The sequence below is a fragment of the Phacochoerus africanus genome, chromosome 11 (assembly GCF_016906955.1).
Source record: "Phacochoerus africanus isolate WHEZ1 chromosome 11, ROS_Pafr_v1, whole genome shotgun sequence".
NCBI classification, from domain to species: domain Eukaryota; kingdom Metazoa; phylum Chordata; class Mammalia; order Artiodactyla; family Suidae; genus Phacochoerus; species Phacochoerus africanus.
The window spans coordinates 104,116,214-104,143,709 of record NC_062554.1 but is presented as its reverse complement, the minus strand read 5'-3'; the positions used below and the strand labels follow the sequence as shown (position 1 = coordinate 104,143,709).

General features: G+C 42.4%; 1 protein-coding gene across 1 annotated transcript in view; it reads right to left on the bottom strand.

The window, feature by feature from the left end:
* Positions 1–209: 209 nt before the first annotated feature.
* The window catches only part of LHFPL3 (LHFPL tetraspan subfamily member 3), a 556,240-nt gene continuing 528,953 nt past the window's right edge, over positions 210–27,496 (bottom strand). Inside the window, exon 3 of the mRNA XM_047753279.1 lies at positions 210–518. Coding sequence (XP_047609235.1) covers positions 490–518 — 29 coding nt within the window. The 3' untranslated portion in view covers positions 210–489. The remainder of the gene's footprint in view (positions 519–27,496) is intronic.

Below are 27,496 nucleotides of genomic sequence, written 5' to 3'. Positions count from 1 at the left end.
GGCATTTGCTAAGACGCTTCCTCGATAATCGATGTTGATCGGCCTCTTGGCTATTGAGATAGGAATAATTTAGGATTGATTGCCTTTTTTTTTTTAAATAGCGTTGAAAGATTCAAGCATTTAGTTTTCTGTTTGATTAAAAAAGGACAGTTTACAAACCTCAGTACATATATATTTTATAGGTTAATTCTAGCCCATTAATATTTCACTTCCTTCAAAATTATTTCCTGAATGTGATTTCTCATGAATGTTATCTGCCCTTATTCAGTGGTGGTTTCCAATGAGCTGGTGTTTAATCCAAGATCACATCTCCTGGAAAATCACTCCTATCTCTGCCGATCTATCTAGACGGTGCTTTGACGGTGGAGGTCTCACTCTCATCCATATCCATTTCAGTACTCCGACCTCTCCCAAGTGTCTTCCTTCTTGATGTGGATGTACAAAAGCTGTTATTCGATTTGTTTAGCTGTTGTTTGATTTGTTTTGTGCTCATTCTAGAGAATATTGGCTTAGCAGAACTGCAGAACAGGGTGGGGGGGGGGATAGGGGAGAGAAAGAGAGAAGAGGGGAAGAACAAAAGCATCATTTACTGTCAGCAAGACTTTTGTGCATCTTTGTCATGGAACAACCACACCAACAAATGGTTGAAATGCACTTTAGATGTGTGATTCAAAAAAACGGAAAAGTTTGAGGTTTCCAGTCCATTAAACTAACAGCACAGTCTTCCTGGTGAGGGGCTGCTCCCCTCATAACCCAGACATGCATATTCCCTAGATCTGGGTGACGATCACAGGTTGCTTTGAGGGAGCAAGGAAGAATGCAAAATGATCCCAAGCATCACTGATTTTTCTGCCTGGCAGAGAAAATGTTTCACTTGAGTGTTTTCCTTTTCCTTCCAAGTTTTATTTATTTACTTTCCAATCAACAACATTATAGCCGCTACAAAAGGAATGGTTCTAAAGATGGACAATCCACAATTCAATCACCTTGAGGCACCAACTATTTTCTTCCCACGTTTCTTTTTATTCCTTAAACGTGCACTTCTTTGGTATGGTTGGAATCACAGTACAGATGATATTTTTAACATGATACTAAAAAAATTTCCTGTATTTCCACTCTCTGAATCATCAGCATTGGTTTTGCATGGCTGCATAATATTTCATTCCATTCTCATTCCTCTCCCTTTCATGATCAGTGTTCCATTCTCAACTACTTCACCACCACTAGATATGTAGGTAGGTTTCTGTTTCTTCTGTTATTATCAATAATGAAAGGTTTGCATATAAAACTCAATTTGTTCTTTCAAATTCTTTCTTTAGGACAAATTCTCAGGAGATGTCTGATTTGTCTTTTCTCCAACATATGAGGGACCATGCCTGTATGGATACAGACCACACATAGTATGATCAACTCCATTTTTGAATGATTTTTATAGACTTTGACACATTAACTGAGGGGCACCTTATATATTGTGAAGATGGGTCAGATTGGGACTGAGAAAACAGTTTGTTGGGTTTAGCATCACAGAACACTTAGAAACACACATTGTAATAAAATAATTGGCCCATTATTCAGTTATAATGCTCGTTCCACATCACAAGATAAGATTATGGTTTCTGACTAAGTGCTGGAGCAACCTCTGAAAGATTCTGTTGTTGTTTCTAGAATTTATCCCCTTGTTTTCCAACATGCTTTAAAAAATCTAAATGCACATTATGATTTTTAATGAACTTCTCTCAGTTTGAGAAGCTGCTTCTTGGTGAGAGAAGTTGCTTTAATGTACCCAGACTACACTGGGGATAATTGAAATATGATCGTGTCATAATGAAGATTTGTCTGTCATGATTTTCTGAGCTTGAATCATGCTCGCAGAAGCCCTCTGGAAGGGGATATTTTAAAAAGCAACACAAGCAAGCAATCTGAGGATTTTACACAGCCCTAGTGGCACTGCTGAACCTTGAGGGGGTCTCTGCTTCAGTGTCAGAAAGGTGCTCTTGCTAGTTGGAAACCAAAGTTGGGCCTAGGGGTCCCTGATTCCACTGCTCCAGCAAGATTCACTTCACTCTGCATAATTTTCTATTTAAAATCCACAAAGCTGAATGCCTGTGTTCTTCAGGAAGATTTGGCAAAGGAGCTAGCTGCGGGGATTGGGGAGTTGTGGGGAGAGGGAGGAGTGGGTGGGGTTGTAAACGTGTGAAGAAGAATAGGGAAATGGGTGATGAAAAGTGGCCATGCATATGGAAGGGAAGGTAGCACCTGGAAGTGTGTGCTGTAGGGGAAGAGAGGGGCTAGAGGCCAGACCCCACTGTCTTGGGGTTCTCAAATAAATATATCTGATGTCATGATAGAAAAACCTGCTTTGGTGTGAACCGTTTGTTAGCCTCTAGGAACCAGAGACTCCCCATTTCTCTTTCCCCAGCTCTAAGCTGCCTGATCTAGTTTTATGACATCAAGATGGGTTGGGAAGAGAGAAAACGGGGGTGGATGTGCTTTAGAGCTTTAGATCAGCACTCAAACCCGGGGAGAAGGGAGCTTCCTGCAGCATAGGCACCTCCCAAGGAAGACCCTGAGCCCTCATGGAGGAAGGGAACATCCATGGCTGGTCTCACAGGGGTTCCTGCTTACACCCCGCCATCTGGATGCAGGAGCTGATGAGGACAAGTCATTCATCACCTACCTTCTTGGATCTTCTCTGGTCTTGGGTCATGGGTAGACTCCATGTAGCCAAATGCCTCCTTGGATCCCTCACTGTAATCTCACCATTGATTATTTAGCCCTTCCTTCTTAAAGCTCTCTTCTTTGTTGGCCATTGTCAACATTGGACCCACATTCCCCAGCCCAGTGTTAACCTTGGCCGGGGAGCAGAGGAGTGGATGGGAAAAGTGAGTGAAGCCAGTGAGCCAGGCCTGAAGTAGGGTGAGGCAAGTGTGGCTCCCCAGATACAAGATTTGAGGAGGTGCTCACTCTCAGGGTCATGCAAATGCAGGGCAAGGGCCTCCTAAAAGTTTGCACACTAGGCTTGTCATTTGCCTCATCCTCATCCCAGGCCTGCCTATGAGCACAGGCTGCACCATCACGTGGCCTCCCGGGAAAGCTGGCTGGGCTGGGGTTATTCAGACACTGTTCCTATCATTTGGGCTTTCTCCCCAGGGCCTGATACCCCTGTGCAACAGGAGCCCCAGGACACTCAAGGAGTCTGCAGGCTGCGCTAGGCTACAGGAAACAGCACATGTATTCCCAGGGTGATCTGAACACCAACACTCCCACACCACACCAGGAAAACACTCTGCCGAAGGGGTACAATTAGAATGCTACTGCGATTACTTAATTGGCCTGCACAAAGCAGACTCTTCCACCCAAAGAGAAGCCAGCAGGTGGAAGAGGATAAAGGGTGGGGATTTCCTCTCCAGATGTTGGCATCACGCCTTCTGGCTAGGGACCGTGAGATTCCAGGGCCTTGTGTGGAATTGGGTGGCAGCATTAGCAGGGTTACACTGTGATTTTTGCTTTGTAAAACATTCTGCTTTTTTCTCCCCAAACTTTTGCTAACATTTCCCACGCACCATGGATGGAGCATAGCTCAGGGGAGGCAATTTAAAAGCTGTCATCCTTTCCCAGGTTTGTATAGAGCAGCGCTGAATAAAAAAGTCATTCGACGCTGCTTTGGATCTTTGCTCAGTCGGGTTTGCCCTTGTAACATGTCATGGGCTCTGAGCCGCTCATGTTCCATCTCCAAAGGGCTCTTTGGAGCCCTTTTCATAGCTGTCATTTGAATCACTGCTCCTGAGAGCAGCATTTATAATGGCTACATTGTCCAGACTTTCTAGATGCTGGCACTTCTGTAGATTGTTCCTATCTGACCTGTTCAGTTAGGGCCTGGAGCCTGCCCCCTGTCAGGACAGCTGGGGGGCAGCCAATGCCCGAGTGAGAAGAATACTTAGTGGAAAACAATCTGGCTCTTAGCAGAATGGCCTGCTGAATCTTTGTTGTGAAAATGAGTGAGTGCCGAATTCCAGGCCATTTTTTCTCATTGGCTATACAAGATGTGTCATTTTCTCCCACTTTATTGTTTCCAACTGCACCCGTGTCTAATGGCACCTTCTGATACCCTTCATCTCTGGGAGGTTGAATATAGTCCCCTGGAAATAATATTTCACCATCTAGACCCTCAGGTGCTCTAGCCAAGATCTGCCCTGCAGTGGGTGTGGCAGGTTGGAGCTTGCTGCAGATTCTCTGCCTTTCCTCTCGCTGAGAGATGGGGTCCATGTTCCCTTCGCTTTCAGTCTGGGTTTTTTAAAAGAATTAAGGAAAGTTTTGTCCAGATATATGCCCAAGAGTGGGATTGCTGGGTCATACGGTAATTCTATGTATAGTTTTCTAAGGTATCTACATACTGTTCTCCATAGTGGTTGTACCAGCTTACATTCCCACCAACAGTGCAGGAGGGTTTCCTTTTCTCCACACCCCCTCCAGCACTGGTTATTTTTGACTTATTAAGGATGGCCATTCTGAATGGTGTTTGGTGATACCTCATGGTAGTTTCGATTTGCATTTCTCTAATAATCAGTGATGTTGAGCAATTGCAGCACTATTCACAATAGCTGAGACGTGGAAACAACCCAAATGTCCACTGACAGATGATTGGATTAGGAAGATGTGGTATATATACACAACGGAATACTACTCAGCCATAAAAAGAACAAAATAATGCCATTTGCAGCAACATGGATGGAACTAAAGACTCTCATACTGAGTGAAGTAAGTCAGAAAGAGAAAGACAAATACCATATGATATCACTTATCTGGAATCTAATAGACGGCACAAATGAACCTTTCCATAGAAAAGAAAATCATAGACTTGGAGAATAGACTTGTGGTTGCCAAGCGGGAGGAGGAGGGGGAGGGAGTGGGATGGATTGGGAGCTTGGGGTTAATAGACGCAGACTCTTGCCTTTGGAATGGATTAGCAATGAGATCCTGCTGTGTAGCACTGGGAACTATGTCTAGTCACTTATGATGGAGCATGATAATATGAGAAATGAATTTTTACAAGTATGTGTTACTGGGTCACCATGCTGTACAGTAGAAAAAAAATAATGTATTGGGAAAATAAAAAATAAAGTGCTATTAAATTGAAAAAAAAAGAAGTGAAAAAAATTATTTACTTATTTTTTATTAAAATATAGTTGATTTACAATGTTGTGCCAATTTCTGCCGTACAGCATAGTGACTATTCAATTTCTTTCTTTCTTTTTTTTTGTCTTTTTGTCTTTTCTAGGGCCACACCCACGGCGTATGGAGGTTCCCAGGCTGTCTAATCAGAGCTATAGCTGCTGGCCTACACCAGAGCCACAGCAATGCCAGGTCTGAGCCGCGTCTGCAACCTATGCCACAGCTCACGGCAACACCGGATCCTTAACCCACTGAGCGAGGCCAGGGATCGAACCCATAATCTCATGGTTCCTAGTCAGATTTGTTAACCACTGCGCCACAATGGGAACTCCTTCCCTTTCTTGTATTATCTTCCATCATGTTCAATCCCAAGAGATTGAATATAGTTCCCCGTGCTGTACATGTACAATTGGGTCTCATCAATCTGGATTTTAAGAGTGTTGACAGTTTATTTTTTAACATGGTTAAAAAACACGTAAAATAAAATTTATTATCTCAAACTTTTCCCCCGTAGTTATTTTTTTTTAAAGGAATTTCCAGTTTTCCACATCTTCTACAACATTTTACATTCTTACCAGTACTGTATGAGTGTTTCAGCTTCTCCGTGCCAACACTTGTTGTTTTCTGGTTTTTCGTTTTTTTGTTAAGAACAGGTATCCTAGTGCGTGTGAAATGTTAACATTTCTAGCAAGAATCCTTCCAGACATCAGTAGGCATATGTAAATAGGAAATGTCACATTTTACATGGTGTTTTATACTGTCAACGTGTTACAGTTACCTTTCTCTGTTAGTAAATATGGATTACCCTTTGTAATGACCATCTAGGGTTCTGTTATTTGAGGATATTATAATTTATTTAGCTAGTTCCCCATTGCTGGACATTTAGACATCTCAACCATTTTTTTTGGTCTTTTTTGCTATTTCTTGGGCCGCTCCCGCGGCATATGGAGATTCCCAGGCCAGGGGTCCAATCGGAGCTGTAGCCACCGGCCTACGCCAGAGCCACAGCAACGCGGGATCAGAGCCACGTCTGCAACCTACACCACAGCTCACGGCAACGCCGGATCGTTAACCCACTGAGCAAGGGCAGGGATCGAACCCGCAACCTCATGGTTCCTAGTCGGATTCGTTAACCACTGCGCCACGACGGGAACTCCTCAACCATTTTTAAGTTACAGTTCAGTAGTGTTCAGTGTATTTACATTGTTGTGAAACAGGTCTCCAGGACTTTCCATCTTACAAACCTGAAATTCCACACCCATTAAACAACATTCTCTTTTCCTTTAGGAACACACTCCCATCCCTTAGTAGCCACCATTCTGCTTTCTTTTTCTAAGATTTTGAGGCATTTAGTTAGCTTCTTTAAGTGGAATCATACAATATCTGTCTTTTTGTGACTGGCATATATTACTTAGCATAACATTCTCATGGCTCATCCATGTTGTAGCATATGGCAGGATTTCGCTCTTTTTTAAGGCAGAATAATACTCCACTATATGTACATGCCACATTTTGCTTATCCACTCATCTGCTGATGTACCTTTTGGTTGCTTCCACCTCTTGGGTATTGGCCATAGTTCTGCTCTTACATGGATGTACAAATACTTCTTCCAGATCCTGCTTTCCATTCTTTTGGATATATAGCTAGAAGTAGGATTGCTGGATCATATGGTAGTTCCGTTTTTAATTTTTTGAGGAACCTCCATACTATTTTATAGTGCTCTACTTTACCATCCCACCTACAGTGCACAAAATGTTCCAATTTCTTCAGATCTCTCTGATACTAGTTATTTTATGGTTTTTGTTTTTTTTTTTTGGGTGATGTCTCACTGTGGTTTTATTTGCATTTCTCTGTTGATTAGAGATGCTGAGAATCTTTAGTGTACTGGTAGTTTCTGACTCTCCTGCTAGAATGACCTCATGGAGAGGTCTTGATCATATGTGGAGAGGGAGAGCAGCCCAACTGAGCCCACCTTTCCAGCCATCCCTGTGAGGGGCCAACCTGTGAGTGAAGCCTTCTTGGACCCTCCACACCACTGATCTCCCTGCCAAATGCCACAAAGTGACCCTGGTTGATGCTACATAGAGCAGAAGAATTGCTCAGCTAAACTCTTCCCGAATTCCAGATCCACACAATTGTGAGATGCAATAAACCTGGTTGTTAATAGCCATCCTGCTGGGTGTGAGGTTTTTCAACAAAACTTTGACAAAGTTTTAAGCCACTAAATTTTGGGTAGTTTGTTACACAGTAGTAGGTAACTGGAACAGTGGGCTGATGCCCTTTCTCTGCAGATTGGCTGCATTTCATATACTGTAAACCACGCAACCAGCTGGACAGTTGGCACAAGGATCACAGGTCAGAAGAGTGCTGCCATATTTGACTTGAGTTTTCCTTCCCGACACATAATTTCTAGAGAAGCAATACCTGAAGCCCCATCCTCTGCTTATTGGTCTATCCGTATCCTCTCTTTGGGCAGTCGGTGGTTTATCCCTCAAGTGGTCTATCTGTGGATCTGTGCAGAAAGTAAGTGGGGCTGAACACACTTTGGGGCTGAATTAAAGTCTAACACTGCTTTTGGTTTCAGATTGATTGGCTCTATAGATGATGAGAAGATCTGAGTTGGTTGTGGTTGCTTGTATATCCCATTGCTCATCTTTACTTACTGGCTGCCCTCCCTCTGGTCAGTTCACATCATCATACTCTCTGGCCCCCAATTGCAGTGATGTAAGAAAACAGTGGGATGGGAAGCTACACCCATTACCAGCCCATCTCTATTCTTTAATGTCTTTTTACCCCAACTAGAAAGGCAATACTGGTACTTCTTTCTAAGCTTTGTGATTCAGCTTGCATCCAAATTCTTAGCTGTTCACAGCCTGAACTTTTCAATGGGCCTGGCTGTGACTGCAGCTGCCTGGTAGCATCTATAGTTTCAGTGCTGGGTGCCAGAGGCAGAGGGGTGGGGAGTGGGGAGAAAAGGAAAGAAGGGCAAAGTAGTATAATCTTTGGGCTCTTTGCACATAAGACAGTGACTGTGTTTATGTTTTTAGAACAGAAAGCAAGATACAGAATAGAAATAGCTTACCCTGACGATGTCCCCCACCCTGCCTGTTATAGTTCATTCTGGTTTCTTTCTATCATACAGATTATGGAAGTTCCTGGGTAAGATGGAACACGTGCCTCTGGAGTGACCCTAGCTGCTACTGTCAGATTCTTAACCCACTATGCAACACTGGGAACCCCTATCATATTTCAGTTTTATTTGCTTCAGAGTACTCCTCATGATCTGTAACTATCTCATGTATTTTCCTGTTCTTTGTTTTTCTCCCCCATCAGAATGTGAACTCCAGGCCATCAGCACCTCCCTTTTCTTGCTTACCAATGTACCCCCAACTCCTAGCCCAGAGCCTGACCTATGGTAGGTGATCAATAAATACTTGCTGAATAAATCAAGAACTAAGGAGCAGGAGAGGATCTAATAATTCACTAGGTCAGTGCTTCCCAGACTTTAATATGCTTAAAAATCACCCAGGTATCCTGTTAAATTTGCAGATTTTGATTCAATGGATCTGGAGTGATAACTGGAAATGAGCATTTCTAACAATCTCTCAGGTGATGCTGCTGTTACTGGTCCCACACTCTAAGAGGCAAAGCCCTGGACTGAGCTTCCTGAGGAGAGACCGTGTCATATCTACCTTTGTACTCTCAGCTCAAGGAGGTGCTTGGTATATAATACATGCTAAGGAGTTTTTTGTTGAACAACCCAATTGATAAAAGGTCAAAAGAGCTAAATAGACATTTCTCCAAAGAAGACATATGGATGGTCAATAGGCACACACAAAAAATGATCAACACCACTAATAATTGGAGAAACACAAATCAAAACTACAATGAGGTACCACCTCACACCAGACAGACTGGCCATCATTAGTAAGTCCACAAACAGCAAATGCTGGAGAGGGTGTAGAGAAAAGGGAACTCTCCCACACTGTTGGTGGGAATTAGTAAAACCACTATGGAAAACAGTATGGAGGTTGCTCAGAAAACTAAATATAGAACTACCATATGATCCAGCAATCCCACTCCTGGGTATATATCGAGACAAAACTATAATTCAAGAAGATACATGCACCCATATGTTCACTGCAGCACTCTTCACAATAACCAAGATGTGGAAACAACCTAAATGTCCATTGACAGATGGATTAAGAAGATGTGGTATATATACACAATGAAATACTACTCAGTCATAAAAAAGAACAAAATAATGCCATTTGCAGCAACATGGATGCAACTAGAGATTCTCATGCTAAGTGAAATAAGTCAGAAAGAGAAAGAGGGATTTCCTGTCTTGATGCAGTGGAAACCAATCTGACTAGGAACCATGAGGTTGCGGGTTTGATCCCCTGCCTTGCTCAGTGGGTTAAGGATCCAGCGTTGCTGTGAGCTATGGTGTAGGTCGCAGACATGGCTCGGATCTGGCATTGCTGTGGCTCTGGCATAGGCCAGCAGTTATAGCTCTGATTAGACCCCTAGCCTGGGCCATGTGCCACAGGTGCAGCCCTAAAGAGACAAAAGGGAAAAAAAAAAAAAGAAAAAAGAAAAAGGCAAATACCATACGATATCACTCATATGTACAATCTAAAATATGGCACATATGAACCAATCTACGAAACAGACTTACAGACACAGAGAACAGACTTGTAGTTCCCAAGGGGAGGGGAGGGGGGAGGGAGTAGAATGGACTGGGAGTCTGGGGTTAGTAGATGCAAACTATTACATTTAGAGTGGATAAGCAATGAGGTCTTACTGTATAGCACAAGGAACTATATTCAATCTCTGGGCTAGAACATGATTTAAGATACTAAAAGAGAAGGAATATATATATATGCGTGTGACTGCTCAATTTGCTGTACAGCAGAAATTGGCACAATGTTGTAAATCAACTACACCTTAGTACAGAAAAACAGTAAAAAAGTTGTTTATTGAATGAATGGATGAACAAGGAGGAATTCTGATTGTTCGTTTATGAACATCTCTTTTTTCTACTTCCTCCTCTTGTCCCCATTAAGGGATACTGTAGAATCTATTAAAGGCAAGGAAACAGGTACAACCACTTGGAAGGCTTCCTAAGGCATATTGAAAATAGAATGTGGGTGCTGACATTCTAACACTGCCCACCGTCCAGTTTTAACAGGAAGTCAGTCTGTTCTTACACAGGTGGAAAGTAATAATGACCAGAAGACATGCCCATCGCTGGGGGAGAGTAGCACCCTCGTTCTTAGTGCCTTTCACAGAAAGTCATGGGTCTACCTCACTATGCTATCCCCACTCTAGTGGCTTCTACGTACTCTTTTGAGCATAGAAATGACATATTTTTTTTCATAATTGTTTTGCCTTTCCATTAGAGGAACTAGCTCATGACGGACATTTCACTTTGTGGGCATGACAATCCTTTGAAGATATAAATGAAAAGCAAAATCATATTGAGTATGGACATACATGAAATTGCAAATGATGGAACCCAAATATGTACTGGCTTCTCAAAATACTCACCTGACAATGAATATTCAGCCTCTCACACTGTTCTCTAAGCTGCTTCTCCTTCGTGCTCAGCGAAGACCACCAAGGACAATGTACCATTTCCACATTCCTTGCTTCTGTCTACACCTGTCTCACCCCAGGTGTGCTCTCCCTCAAAGGTATGCCTCACAGGCTTTCTCTTCTCCAGACTCTATCTTGAGAGTTAACTGGCCTTCCTTGACAATGTACGTTTCCTGATTTTCTTGGAAGCATATGGTTTTTTTGGTTAAATAAATGTTTTCTCTGGCTTTGAATCCTCATCTCCCCACTTCCTGGCTGGATAACTCTAGAAAAGTTCTTGGACATCTCTGAAGTTCATTTGAAAGACTGGGGTCCTGATCAAGGCTTTCCTGATGACCGATTGAAATGATGCTTATAAGGCGTTTATGACTTAATGGGCCCTGGCAAATAGAAGGAAGTCAATAAATGCTGGCAGGTTGTTTTTGTTTTGTTTTAAATGCAGAATAGCATAAGCAGCACTATGTTATTCCAGAAATACCACAGGTATACACTAGCTACCAGTAAAGCATGTCAGCATTTATTTTTCCCTGAGAGAAGATGGCTCAATGGTTCAGACTGGAGACACTGGAGACAGATGGGGTGTGAATGACAATTCAGCCACTTATTAGCTATGTGACCTTGGGCACATTACCTATCATAGTTTCCTCCTCTGTAAAATGGGAATAAGACTAGCCTTGCTTATAGAGGTGTTGTTAAAATGATTATTATCCTAGACCTGATACTAACCCAATATTGTAAATCAACTATACTTTAGTAAAAAATAGTTAATACTTTGAAACTCTAAAATATGATAATTATTGTCTGGAGTTGGATTTTTACCTTGATGTTGTAAGGACAAACAAAAAGTAAAAATAAGAGGCTTAATGCTCCCTGCTGAAAATAAGGGAAGAGACTTCCTCCACACCTTCCTTTTTCTCAGAGCATTAAAAATCTTATGTTTTTTTTAATCTTTCTTTGGAATGTTGCATATCTTTTTTTTTTTCCTTTGCTGCTCCTTTGGCATGCAGAAGTTCCAGGGAAGAGCTTGAACCTGAGCCGCAGAAGCAACCAGAGCCACAGCCGTGACAATGCCAGATCCTTAACATGCTGAGCCACAAGGGAAGTCCTGAAACGTGTATATTTTTTATTTTATTTTATTTTTTTGTTATTACTATTTTTAATGGTTATTTCCCCAGTACAATTTTTTTCTACTTACAGCATAGTGACCCAGTGACACATACATGTACACATTCTGTTTTTGCACATTATCATGCCCCATCATAAGTGACTAGACATAGTTCCCAGTGCTACACAGCAGGATCTCATTGCTAATCCATTCCAAAGGCAATAGTTTGTATCTATTAACTCCAAGCTCCCCAACCACCCCACTCCCTCCCCCTCCTCCTCCCACTTGGCAACCACAAGTTTATTCTCCAAGTCTATGATTTTCTTTTCTGTGGAAGGTTTCGTTTGTGCCGTCTATTAGATTCCAGATATAAGTGATATCATATGGTATTTGTCTTTCTCTTTCTGACTTACTTCACTCAGTATGAGAGTCTTTAGTTCCATCCATGTTGCTGCAAATGGCATTATTTTGTTCTTTTTATGGCTGAGTAGTATTCCGTTGTGTATATATACTACATCTTCCTAACTGAAATGTGTTTATTTCCTTCTTTTTCTTTTTTTTAGGGCCACACCTGTGGCAAATGGAAGTTCCCAGGCTAGGGGTCAAATCAGAGCTGCAGCTGCCAGCCTTTGCCACAGCCACAACAACATGGGATCCTTAACCCATTGAGTGAGGCCAGGAATCAAACCCAAATCCTCATGGATACTTGTGGGGTTCGTTACTGCTGAGCCACAACAGGAACTCCAGAGATGTGTATAAATCTTTTTAGAAACTAAATAAAACTCCTGACTGCATCATAACCCAGGAATGTCCTTCTCAAGGATCTGGGAGCCATCTCTTTGAACAGAAATATCAAGGGGGGTAACCTCCATCTCCAAGTTCCTGTTGGAGGGTAGGAGTCTAATTTCAGTGGGTAACTTACTCCAAGTTGCAGAACTACATGTCAAAGAGAAGTTCATTTTTCTTTTGTTAAAACCAATTAACTAACACAATCTAGGGTGAACTGCCTATAATATATGGTGCTGTCAAGTCTTCTTGAGGACTAATTGTAATTTGTCCTGAAAACATCGATATAGTGAGTCATATCTGCGTGGCCCCACAAGAAAGTGTAATTTCATTCTGTCTTTGTGGATTGCCTGTGACGTGTACCACATTCTGGTTCAGTGCTTATTCAATAATGAAACTCTTCTCCTTTTCTCCTGCCTTTATGGAGAGATTTTCTGGGCTGGGGGAAGATTTTGTTTTTAGTCATCTTACCTGGACAATGTATATTAATAAATCTATATTTGTGCATTTATATGCTTTATTTAATGCCAGTCCTCTTTCAGCCTAGAACTTACAAGAAGGAAGGGACTGTCTTTTGAAAATTTCTCAGAATCGGTGTTATTAAAAAGGGTTTACTAATAATTACCTCTTAAAGCTCAAGTGATGCTCCCCTTCTTTCTAAATACTCTACAAACTTCTATGAAATTATGGTAAGGCAAAGCTCGTTAAAACTATAAACTCATTCTCTCCTTCAGGAAGTAGTGAGACTTTTGTTTTTTAGGATGTGGATTTATGGTTGGTCTTGAGTGAGTCTAGCAGACAGAGAGTTCAAGATCATGAGGCATTACATGTGTTGATCACCACAAATTTAATAGCCCCAGTCCTAATTATCCATAGGGGTATTTGTTGTAATGAAGTAAGACATTCAAGTATGATATATGCTTCCTCTCTAGTCCAAAAGGAAGTGGAGCACAGAGCCAGTAAGACAACTGATAATCAAGATCTAATCAACACACACACATACACACACACTTCACAGTACATTAGAGAAATAATCAAGAACTATGGAGTTCCTGTTATGGCTCAGCAGAAACGAGCCCGATTAGTATACTGAGGATGTGGGTTCAATCCCTAGACTTGCTCGGTGGGTTCAAGATCTGGCATTGCTGTGAGCTATGGTGTAGGTCACACATGCGGCTTGGATTCTGGGTTGCTGTGGCTCTAATGTAGGCCAGCAGCTGTAGCTCTGATTTGACCCCTCGCCCAGGAACTTCCATATGCCACAGATGCGGCCCTAAAAAGCCAAAAAAAAAGGGGGGGGGACTAATGCATTTACAACATAGATATACATGGAGGGCATCATGCTAAGTAAAATAAATCAGATAGAGAAAGACATATACTACATGATAGGACTTATATACAGAATCTAAAAAATACATCAAGCTAGTGAATATTACAAAAGAAAGCAGACTCAGGTATAGAAAACAAACTACTAAACTAGTGGTTATAGGGAGGGGGAATACAAGGTGGGGGAGTGGGAGGTACAAACTATTGGGTGTAGGATAGGCTCAAGGCTGTATTGCACAACATGGGGAATATAGGCAATATTTTGTAATAATTGTAAAGGGAAAGTGTAACCACTAAAAATTGTATGAAAAAATCAAAAAATTCCAAATGTATTTAATAAATGTGCAATCCATAAATGAATGGCTGACTTCAGTAAGCCACAAATGAAACAGAAGCACGAGAGGGCCTGAGAACGGCTGAATTGTGGAATACTAGGGCTTTTTAAAATGCAAAAGACGGAGTTCCCATTGTGGCACAGCGGAAACGAATACAACTAGGAACAATGAGGTTGCGGGTTCGATCCCTGGCTTTGCTCAGTGGGTTAAGGATCTGGGGTTGCCATGAGCTGTGGTGTAGGTTGCAGACGCGGCTCGGATCTGGTATTGCTGTGGCTCTGGCGTAGGCTGGCAGCTGCAGCTCCGATTGGACCCCCTAGCCTGGAAATCTCTATATGCCGCGGGTGCAGCCCTCAAAAGACAAAAGACAAAGGAAAAAAATAAATAAAATGCAAAAGTGAGTGGATGTTTGTACAGCTTGGAACTTTATAGAAGTAATTATTTTCTGTCAAGTAAATTCATTTGCTCAGCACTGCCCAGGAGGCTTCCTGTGGCCTCACCATCCCCGCCTCTCCTCGTGGGTTCCCCACTTCAGACTGTGCTCCAGTTCCCTGAACATGACCTCGTGGGTCTTAGAAGGAACCCTCCAGGTCTCTGTCCCTTTTGCCGAAATGCCCTTCCTCCAGTTCTCTAAGTGCCGAACGCCCTCTCATGGTTCAAATCTCAACTTGCATCCCTGGGGAGGCATTTCTTGGCCACTCCCTTCTCTCTTTTGGTTCCCACTTTGCATGAGGCATCCCTTACCCCAGCTGCTAGACAGTGAGCTCCCTGAGTGCAAGGGCTGCTTCTGATAAGCCTTTGTGTCCCAAGCACCCAGAGCAGGGCCCAGTGCATGTAGATGCTCAGCAAATCTCTGCAGTTTCTTGAAAGGAGCCTTAGGCATTGTTATGGACTGCTTGGATCCCCCATCACAAAAGAGTAGCTTTCTTTTTTCTTTTTACAATTGCACCTGCAGTATATGGAAGTTCCTGGGCCAGGAGTTGAATCTGAGCTGCAGCTGAGATCTACGGCATAGCTAGGGCAACACCAGATCTGGGCTGTGTCTGTGACCTTCACTGTAGCTTACGGCCACACCAGATCCTTAGCCCACTGAGCAAGGCCAGGGATTGGACGTGCATCCTCACAAAGGCAATGTCAGGTCCTTAACCTACTGAGCCACAATGAGGACTCCCCCTTTCTTTTTTTTAAATTGAAGTATTCTTTTTCAGATTCTTTTCCATTATAGGTTATTATAAGATATTGAATATAGTCACCTGTGCTATACATAGGTCCTTGTTTATTTTATATATAGTAGTGCATATATGTTAATCCTATTCTTAATTTGTTTCCCCCCCCTTTGGTAACCATAACTTTGTGTTCTATGTCTGTGAGTCGATTTCTATTTTGTAATAAATTCATTTTTTTCCTCATATAAGTGTGTCATATGATATCTGTCTTCCTCTGTCTCATTTACTTCATTTAGTAGTACGGCAATCTCTAGTCCATCTATGTTGCTGCAAATAACAATATTTTATTTTTTTATTATGGCTGAGTAGTATTTCATTGTATATATGTACCACATCTTCTCTATCCATTCATCTGTTGATAGACATTTAGACTGTTCTCATGTCTTGGCTACCGTAAAGAGTGCTATGAACATTGGTGTGCATGTATCTTTTTGAATTAGAGTTTTCATCTTTTCTGGATAGATGCCCAGGAGTGGGATTGCTGGACCACATGGCAACTCTGTTTTTAGTTTTTTTTACGGGACTACATGCTGTTTTCCATAGTGGTTGTACCAATTTACATTCCCACCAACGGTATAGGAGGGTTCCCTTTTCTCCACTCCCTCTCTAGCATTAATTGTTTGTGGATCTCATTCCTGTTCTGACTTTAGTCGGACTCATCTCTATTGGAGGTGAAATGATCACATGGCTGTTCTTTTCCTTCCCCCTTTTTACTGCTGACTTTCTGACCTATGCTTGATTTTTCAAAAGTCGGCATGGGGATTTTCAGCAGATTAGTCAAGGAAAACAACTCAGAGAAGAACCTCTCCTCTGCCTTATCAAGGGTAGTTTAAGGCCTCTGCCATCTACATGGCTATACATGATTGTCCATGGGTTGTTCCTACACAGAGCAACGACTGCGTTGTAATGTCAAGGGTATGTCTGCAGGGGTATCTTCCTTACTGGGATTATGTGAGCCTGGATGGCAAGAATTCAGCATTTGACCTCTGTGTCCTCATGATCGAGTAGCATGCCTGGTGTCTGGTGGATCCTTAATGTCTGTTTGCTGTGGCATGATGTACTTCTTTCTACTTTTAATAATTAGATTGGTTACTGGTTGAAGGAGTGAGGTATCTTAAAAATATGTTTGGATATGAAAAAACTCATCAGTGCTGTGTCTTTATTATCATGGTCCCCAGAGTGAGCATGTGTGTATGTATAACATGTATCTGGGGTTCTTGGTCTTGGGGACGGTGGTCAGAGTGGCTCTGTGAAGAGGAGGCCCTCAGCAGGTGGCTGCCCTTCCGATGACAACCCCAGAGGAAGTGCCAAGAGCTTCCAGGATGTAAGGCAGGACTGCTTTCTCCAACCAGGCACATCAGATCTGCTTTCTTTGGAACTTGTTCTGACTCTCAGGCTGTTTAGAGTTGTCACAAGCAAAACCCACTCCCAAGCCAGAAAGCCCCAGTTCACTTAACCTGAACCACAGTAACCTGCTTCCAAATGTAGCTCCAAGATTTCAGTTCTACTGAAAAACTTTCCTGAGTTCTCCTCTTCAGCTTTTTTCATACACAAGATGACTTTATGGTAGGACATTCATTTCTAGCAAATGATTTTGCAAAAGTCGACACACTGTAGCAGAGCCTCTTGGTTCTCTCTGCCACTTTCCCTTGGGCTTTCCCATTTCACTGTCCCCTGGATCAGTGTCCGACTGCCATACTTTCTCTGGACTTTCTCTGGACACTAGAGCCCTCGGGGGTGGGGGGCAGACTTACCTCGGGGGTGGGGGGCAGACTTACCCGGGGGTGGGGGGCAGACCGGAAGTGCCAGAGGATTCAATCCCCTCCCCCAAGAGGTCCTCAGTGACTGATGAGGATTGATGTAGACATATCACCTCCCTTGCCCCTGGACTCCCAAGGTTCTCCAGTGGGACCAGGCTCCAGTTACCCAAGCAGTGACTTGCAGCTGCCCCCCACCCCCTTCATGTCTCCTTCACATACCCTACCAGCATTTCCTGGGATCACTTCTCCAACAAACTACTTAACATGTGATACCTTGTTTCAGGGTCTGCCTATGGGGGAACTCACGCTAAGATCATATTCTTACAAAATATGATGGACCATCGCCTTCCAGCTTCACTCTAGCCATTTCCCACAAAGCAATCAGTTTTGCTTTTTGCTCTGCTCTGTGGAGCTGATCTGATGTGCCACTAGTGGAAGTAGATACCATCTTTGTGGGGAAGTTTATGGGGGAAACGGCTGCCAGCATAACAAGCTTTGGCACGAAAAGAGAAAATACGATGGATTTCTTTACTCTAGGACACAAGAGGAAACTCACAAAGCAAATTCTCCACCTATAGTTAAACATCCAGAGTAGTCAGCTGCTTTGTGAGGCGACATCAGGCTTCCCTTCCCTTGACCCTTGGAGACCCAGGGAGGCCTGAAAGAGTTTTAATGTGATTTCTGGAATGTGCTTAACTTTCAGAGAGGGAACAGCTTAACCCTTGGATGAATTCCATTAATATAATTTTCCAGTAGAAAAGCTTCCCATTGCCTAATCTCATTAGCTCTGTTTTATGTACAGTTAAGTGGGTAAAAGCTGAGTTTGTGACTTGGTAATCGTGAATACATAATTTTTAAGTGCTTAGAATGTGGAACAAAGAAGAGATTTTCTATGTGTGCAGAGAGGAGGTCCAGAACTCCAGAAATACCCATCTATTGAAATAGGAAAGGAAATAGGGGCATGGCTTATCTCAGTAGCCACCATTAAAATAACACAAGGGAGGAAAAAAGAACTAGTTACTCCAATCTTTCTCCAACTTTCCTAGCATATAAGACCTTCAATGAAACACTTAAACCACCTGTCAGTGGCCATTTTTACTTATATATATACTTTTGCTTAGTTTTGCATCAGTCATTCAACAAATATTAACTGATTATATATGATGCATCGGGCACTGTTCTAGGCACTAGAAACATAGCGGTGGGCAGAAGAGAGGAAGTCCCAGCTCTCACAGAGCTTACATTCAACTGGGGAGGTAGACAATAAATTAGTAAATACATCCTGTAATACATCAGGTTGTTTTAAGTGCTATGAAGAAAAAGAAAGCAAGGTAAAAGAAGAGTTGCTGTTTCAGGGCAGGTAGTCAAGGAGGGTTTCCCGGCATGAAGTGAGGGAACAAGATATTCCAGGGTCTCCACATTCTGAGCAAAGGCAAAGGCAGGAGGAAGATCAGGGAAACGAGGCAGGAGACAGGTCAGCAGCATGGGTGGGGCATGTCCTGTGGGACAGCTAGACCATGGTGAGGCATCCGCTTTTATCTTTAAAGTGATGGGAAGTCCCTGGAGCGGCATATGGAGGTTCCCAGGCTAGGGGTTGAATTGGAGCTGTAGCCACCGGCCTATGCCACAGCCACAGCAACACTGGATCCAAGCTGCATATGTGACCTACACCACAGCTCATGGCAACGCCGGCTACTGAACCCACTGAGCCAAGCCAGGGATCAAACATGCAACCTCATCATTCCTAGTCAGATTCGTTTGTGCTGCGCCACTATGAGAACTCCAAGAATTATGTTATACCAAGTTCAACTGTAGCCATACGGGGCAAGGAGACTGTAGGAACGAGAGTGGAAGCAGGAGGATGGTTAGGAGGCAGTGAGATGGTCTGGGTGAGGAGGGATGCTGGCTTGGACCAGGGTGGGAGAGGTGGAGGTGGTGATTGGGAGTCAGATTCAGGATGCAATCTTAAGGCAGAGCTTGCAGGATGTGGTGATAGGTTGGATAAGGTGCGTGTGCGTGAGAGATGCTATTTACTGGAATGGGGAACCCTGGGGAAGAAACAGATTATTTTGGAGGATAATCAGAAGTCTAGTTTTGTACATGTTACAAAACTGAGCCACCTATTAGACCTCTAGGTAGAGGCACAGAGGAGGCAGTTAGACATAAGGATCCAGCCAGTGAGGGAGAGGTTGGGGCTGGTGACACAGATTTAGGAAACATGCCTTGTATGGATGGTATTTATTTATTTATTTAATTTATTTTCTTTTCAGGGCCACACCTGTGGCATATGGAAGTTTCCAGGCTAGGGGTAGAATTGGAGCAGCAGCTGCCAGCCCATGCCACAGATACAAGAATGCCAGCTCCAAGACGTGTCTTCGACCTACACTACAGCTCGAGGCAATGCCAGATCCTTTAGTGGGGCCAAGGATCAGACTCGAATTCTCATGAATATTAACTGGATTCATTACCGCTGAACCACAACGGGAACTCCATATGGATGGAATTTAAAATCACGAGGAACAGCAAAGGAAACCATTAAAAAAAAAAAAAAAGACCAAAAAGACAACCTACAGAATGGGAGAAAATAGTTTCAAACTATGCAAGTAATGACGGCTTAATCTCTAAAATATACAAACAACTTATACAACTCAACAGCAAAAAAACCAACAACTCAATTGAAAAATAGGCAAAAGACCCGAATAGACATTTCTCCAAAGAAGATATACAGATGGCCAACAAGCACATGAAAAAATGCTCATCATTGATTATTAGAGAAATGCAAATCAAAACTACTATGAGGTACCACCTCATACCAGTCAGAATGGCCATCATTAATAAGTCCACAAATAGCCAATGCTAGAGAGGGTGTGGAGAAAAGGAAACCCTCCTACCCATTAGTACAACCACCATGGAAAACAGTATGGAGATACCTTAGAAAACTAAATAAAGAACTACTGTATGACCCAGCAATCCCACTCTTGGGCATATAACTGGACAAAACTTTCTTTGAAATAGACACATGTATTACTATTCACAATAGCTAAGATGGAAACAACCTAAATGTCCATTGACGAATGGATTAAGAAGATGTGGTATATATACACAATGGAATACTACTCAGACATAAAAAAGAACAAAATAATGCAATTTGTAGCAACATGGATGGAACTAGAGACTCTCATACTAAGTGAAGTAAGTCAGAAAGAGAAAGACAAATACTATATGATATCACTTATATCCGGAATCTAATATATGGCACAAATAAAGCTTTCCACAGAAAATAAATTCATGGACTTGGAGAATAGACTTGTGGTTGCCAGGGGGGAGGGAGTGGGATGGACTGGGAATCTGGGGTTAATAGATGCACACTATTGCATTTGGAATGGATAAGCAATGAGATCCTGCTGTCTAGCACTGGGAACTATATCTAGTCACTTGTGATGGAGCATGATGGAGGATAATGTGAGAAAAAGAATATACGTATGTATGTGTAACTGGGTACAGTAGAAAACTGACAAAACACTGTAAACCAACTATAATGGAAAAAATAAAAATCATTAAAAAAAATAAAATTGGACCTTAAAAAAAAAAAATCATGAGGAGTTCCCTTCGTAGCTCAGCAGAAATGAACCTGACTAGTATCCATGAGGACACAGGTTTGATCCCTGGCCTCGCTCAGTAGGTTAAGGATCTGGTGTTGCTGTGAGCTCTAGTGTAGGTGGCCGATGTGGCTTGGACCTGGCATTGCTGTGGCTGTGGTGAAGGGTGGCAGCTACAGCTCCAATTTGACCCCTAGCCTGGAAATCTCCATATGCCATGGGTGAGGCCCTAAAAAGACAATAAATAAATATACAAAGTCATGCGTTAGGAAGGATTAATTTACTGGCTATAAAAGAGAAGAGGGGAAAGCCCAAGAATTGGGCCTTGTGCCATATCCACCTTTAGAGGGGGAAGAAGTGGTCTGGGAGCAACAAAGACAAGCAAGGGGCTCTTAGCCCCTTTCAGCTTTAATCTAGACTGGGCAACTGGGTAGCTTTGCATTAAAAAATTAAACTGAGTAGCAAATAAAATAGAAGCCTCAGTTGTGATCATCTCTGGGATATAGAGGAAAGGACAGCAGCTAGGTCCTTTTCCATCAGTACATTCTGCAGTTGGATAATCTTGAAGCACTGAGTGCTGTGAGGGTGGGGGCATCTGAGAGGACTCTCCCCCATACAATTTCTCTCTGAACATTCCCTCCATCTCCCATTCTTCCTCCTTTGCCTTCTCTTCCTCCTCTTTTTCCTCCTCTTCATCAGCCGCCCAGCCTGGGGCTGAATTTTCAAGTGGTTCTAGGGCAGAGGAAGGCTTCCCCTGAGGCATGGGTCACAGGCAAGGTCGTTTTTCTTTAAACATCCATCCCAGATGGTTCACTAATTGGACATTCATTAAGGTTTGCAAAATGTCAGAATGTAAATTCTCCTGAAAGGGGAGTTTATTTGTTCTTCACAGTTCAGTGTGAATTACTTTAATCAGATAATCAGCTAATTTCCCTCCTAACAGCTGGTTGAGATCAATCTGTACCATATTCTCTATTAAAAAAAAACTCACTAGGAATATGGCAGAGATTCTCAAGCCTGATCACACATCAGCCTGACTTAGGAAGCTCATTAAAATGCAGAGTCTGAGGTTCCATCCTCAGAAACCCCCACTTCATGGGTCCAGACGATTCTGTTGCAGGTGGCTCTTGAACCATACAGGGAAATACTGGAGTGGAGAGAATTGCACAGATATTTGGGGATCACAGAGTATTTCTGTGGGGAATGTGCTTGGCAAACTGCCAGAATGAAGACTTCTGGGAGTTCTCGTGGTGGCTCAGTGGTTAACGAATATGACTAGGAACCATGAGGTTGAGGGTTCAATTCATGGCCTTGCTCAGTGGGTTCAGTATCTAGCGTTGCTGTGAGCTGTGGTGTAGGTTGCAGACACAGCTCCCTCCATATGCTGTGGGAGCGGCCCAAGAAATGGCAAAAAGACAAAAAAAAAATCGGAACTGACCAAGAATAGGTTAAGTCTCAGGGGGGACCCTGAAGGAGAGAGGAAGGGAAAAGAGACCCCAGCATGGAAAAGAATGGAAGGAAGCTCATGCCATCTCTGCGATGTTGTTAGCATCCAAACCTACCCTAGCATTTCCAGGATATGCTTTGGAACTGAGCAACAGGCACGGGATTAGGTATTAAGCACTTTTCAGACACTGTCTCGTTTAATTCTCATCACCAGCCTCTGAGGGCAGTACTTGCTAATCCCCGTTTGGGATTAAAGAGGTTGCAAAGGTTTTAAGTGGGAGAGCCTAGATCTGAAACCCTTGTCTGACTGCCAAATGGCGCGTTTACCCACTGGGTCACATTGCTGAAAGGCGCGGTCTGGGCATGGGAACTCAGAGGGGAGCCTGTGACGCTCTCCCAGATGCTTAGAAGTGCCAAGAACTCAACGAGGAGCATACCTTCCTTGGGGATGGGTTTGCTTTGGTGCCCCCTGGTGGCCGCTAACCTGTTGTACTGAGAAGTGGCAGGGAGAAACTTCACTGAACTGAGTCAGGCTTCCCAGGACGCAAAAAATGATTCTTAAAATAGGGCCCTTCTCACCTGATCAAACACGCAAGTCCTTGACTCCCTGTATCTAAGCCTTTCCAGGGAACTCGCGTTAGACCTACGTCCCTCATCTTCTGCCGAAGTGGCACATGACACACTAATTTCCAAATTGCAAGCCGCGACCTTTTAACCTGAGCACACACTGTCCCTCCAATCATTTAGGCCCAGAGAATCGGCTTCATTTTCATTAATCAGTAAGGAAAAGATCCCCTGGCTTCTCTACTCTACTAGGCCTGCTTCTATTTTTAACAGCTTGTCAGCCAAAGTACTAGAGGGCTAAAAATAAACTCACATATAACACAATTCTTCAGGTACTCATCTGCCAGGAGCAAGCTTAATTTAAGCTTAATACAAGATGAAATACCTTTAAGAAACACATTATTTCATGTAACTATTTATTAATATCTTTTTTAAAACAGTCCTCTGGTATGAACCCTTTGCTATAGACCTTGGTAATGAGAGGCAGAAGGCTGTGAGAAGAGATTTCTTCAGAATTACTTGGTCATAGTCCTGGCCAATTATAAAATGCTTTAGGAGCTCTTATCCTTAACTTCAAACTCCATCAGTCTCCCTTTGATTTTTAATCTTAACTCTAGATCTCAGCTTCAACTTGATGTAGGTGAATTGGGTCATCTTGAAAAACTAGGGAGATTTAGCAAATAAAAATATATGATGCCTAAATTTCAGATAAACATTGAATGGCTTTTTAGTATAAGTCTGTCCCAAAGATTGTGTAGTTGGCCTAGGACTTCCCTGGTTTTAGCACTGAAAGTTTTGTGTTTGGAAATGCCCTCAGTCCCAGGCAAATGAGGACAGTTAGCTGCTCTAAATACAACATAAATCATCCACAGCTCTTGCAGATTTACCATCCCCTGAGAAGTTCCATAGAAGAGAGCTTTTTTTTTTTTTAGTAACAGTTTTATTGGGATGTAATCCACATACCATAAAATACCTCTTAAAGTGCACAAATTATTGATTTTTTAGTATATTCATAGAGATGTGCAACCAGCACTAATTGAAGAATATTTCCATCACCCACATGCCCCCATTTTCCCCTCCCTCTGGCCTTTGGAAAATATTCATCTATGTTCTATCTTTCCGGATTTGCCTGTTCAGGGCATTTCCTATGACTGAAACCATGCAACATGTGGTCCATTAAGCATAACATTTTCAAGATTGATCCATGTTACAGCATGACTCAGTACTTCATCCCTTTTTATTGCCAAATAGCGCTCCACTGTATGGATATACCACATTTTGTTTATTCACGCTCCAGCTGATAGTTACTTGTTCCTGCCTTTTGGCTATTCTGAAAAATGTTGCTCTAAACATTCTTGTACATGTTTTTGTGTGGAAGTACATTTTCATTTCTCCTAAGTATATATTCCTAGGAGTAGAATAACTGTTTAACTTGCTGAGGAATTTTCCAAACTGTTTTCCAAAGTGTCTGCACCATTTTACATTCCCATCAGCAAGCTAGGAAAGTTTCAGTTTCTCCACATATTGGCTAACACTTGTCTTTTTGATCACAGGCATCATAATGGGTGGGAAATGGGCATCTCATTGTGGTTTATTTTAATTATTTTTATTCAAAGATGTTTATTATGGTTGGTTTACAATGTCCTGTCAATTTCTGCTGTACAGCAAAGTGACCCAGTTACACATAAACACACATGCTTTTCTCACATTATCCTCCATCATATTCCATTACAAGTGATTAGATATAGTCCCCTGGGTTATACAGCAGGATCTCATTGCTTATCCACTCCAAGTGCAGTAGTTTGCATCTTCTAACCTCAAACTCCCATCTCATGGTGGTTTTGATTTGTATCACCCTAATGACTCATGATGTTAAATATCTTTTCATGTGCTTACTGGCCATCTAAAATTCTTATGTGTATCATTTGGAGAAATTATTGAACTCCTTTGCTGAGTTTTATAATTGGGTTACTTGTCTTTTTATTGTTGAGTTTTAACAGTTCTTGGATTTTTTTTTTTTTTGGCTGTGCCCATGGCATGTGGAAGTTCATGGGCCAGGGACCACAGCTGCGTCATAGCAGCAACCAGAACCACAGCAGTGACAATGCCAGATTCCCAATCCACTGAGCCACCAGGGAGTTCTTAGATATTTTGGATACAAGTCCCTTATCAGGTGTATAATATGCAACTATTTTCCCATCTGTGGTTTTTCTAAGAAATTTCTTTTTAACACAGGGTTCCCCAAATGGGACACTGGAATTCTTTATTTCAACTCTCTTTTAAATATTTAGTCTACACTGTGTGCCAGGCATTGGGGTTCCCAGGATGAAGAGAAGCTGCCAGGAGGAGCTCACAGTCTTGGATGTGGGGGGAGGGGGGAAGAAGCATGCAAATGATTTTGGGGAGAGCAGGGAAGAAAAATTTTGAAAATATAGATGATCTCCATCTATCTCTAGTATTTGGTGCAACGTGAGGCAATTTGAATGATAAATATTTGAAATAAAGATTAAATCAGTGGTTAAATAAATGGGGGATCCTCCTGCCTCTATTGTGGGTGGTTGAGTTTTGAGGTTTCTGTTTATTTATCACATAATTTAAATAATCTAAATTTATCTAAAAGGGTTGTTGAGGTCTGAAAAATTCCTATTTGCTACTAATAAGTAACATTTCCAATACATTAATCATCCCTAAGGCTTTGAAGGTCTTGGCTAAAATGAAGCTATGTTATATAGGCAGAACGCTCTTTGACATAAATCACAGCAATATCTTTTTCGATCCATCTCCAGAGTAATGAAAATAAAAGCAAAAATAAACAAATGGGACCTAATTAAACTTAAAAGCTTTTGCACAGCAAAGGAAACCATAAACAAAACAAAAAGACAACCCACAGAAAGGGAGAAAATATTTGCAAAAAGCGACCAACAAGGGATTAATCTCCAAAATATACAAAGAGCTCATGTACCTCAATATTTAAAAAACAACTGAATCAAAACATGGGCAGAAGATTTAAAGAGACATTTCTCCAAAGAAGACAGACAGATGGCCAAAAAGCATATGAACAGATGCTCAACATTGCTAAGTATTAGAGAAATTCAAATCAAAACTACAATGAGGTATCATCAAACTACAAAGTTTTTTTTTTTCCTTCTTCATTCACAGCCTGTGGAGTTCGTGGGTCAGGGATTGAACCCAAGCCACATCAGTGACAACACCAGATCCTTAACCACGAGGCTACCAGAGGGAACTCCCTAATTATAGATTTTAATGTCATGGGATTAGGGGTGATGAATAAGTGGGAATTAACATGTATGTATTATGATTCTGAGAGCCTCCTAAAACTCAACTCATTTGAACATAAGAAAGAATCACCTTAATGTAAAAAGGCTTCCTTTTAGGCACTAAAACTCTGTCAGCACAAAGACGATCTCGAAAAATCTCTCCCATCTCTTTTTATATAAGTCAAATATTAATCACAGCAAATAAATTAGGTTGCAATCATGTGCAACTGTGGAGTTTAGTATTAGGAGAAAATGCTTGTCAGTACTGTTAATTGGCATCAATTGCGATTTGTCCAAATTAACTTAATATCCAGAGTGAGCTTTATATTTTGAATAGTTTAATAATTAAGAGAATTAGAGAAATGAGGTTAGAGCAGCTGCCAGCCATAGATGGATGGCATTTCTTGGGAGACCTATCACATTTTTGGGGTTACCTTCTGTCACCCCCAACATCCATGGTTCCATCAGTGAGGGAGGATCCTCATGGGCCATTTCTCATCAGGGGTCTCCCAGTGCTTGCAAGACTGCTTATCCCTCCTTCCTCTCTGCGATCTCCCCCGCAGAAGCACTGGTGGACTTGACCATGACATTCTGAGGATGACCAAGACTGGTGTCATAAAGTGGGCACAATGGGAAGTCTTGCCAGGGGCGAGGCCTTCCATTCTGTGATCGCCCACTCTGTGGAGGCAAACACTGGGAAAAGGCAGTTTGCCACCAGCACCTGGAATCCCCTTGGAAATGTGCAGAAGAATAAATAAAATGTGTGTGGGGGAGCATAAGCACATTTGTGCACTGTTAAAAATTAGACGTCAAAAATTTCACAAACTGGCTTCAGTTTTTTTTTTTTTCCCTTCATAGGATCGTCTGCCAATGTTTTTCCTTGAAAATAATCTTAGTAACAACATATTTACTTGACACATAATCCTTTTGGGAACATGAGCTGAAGACTAAACCTGACGAAAGAGTTCATACACACATATACACACACGCAGACACACACCCACTTTGTCTTCTTTTGAAAAGTTTAAGCAGCCCAGGGCTCCAAACTGCACTGGTTATTAAAAGGATTAGAGGAGTTCCCGTCGTGGCGCAGTGGTTAACGAATCCGACTAGGAACCATGAGGTTGCGGGTTCGGTCCCTGCCCTTGCTCAGTGGGTTAACGATCCGGCGTTGCCGTGAGCTGTGGTGTAGGTTGCAGACGCGGCTCGGATCCCGCATTGCTGTGGCTCTGGCGTAGGCCGGCGGCTACAGCTCCGATTGGACCCCTAGCCTGGGAACCGCCATATGCCGCAGGAG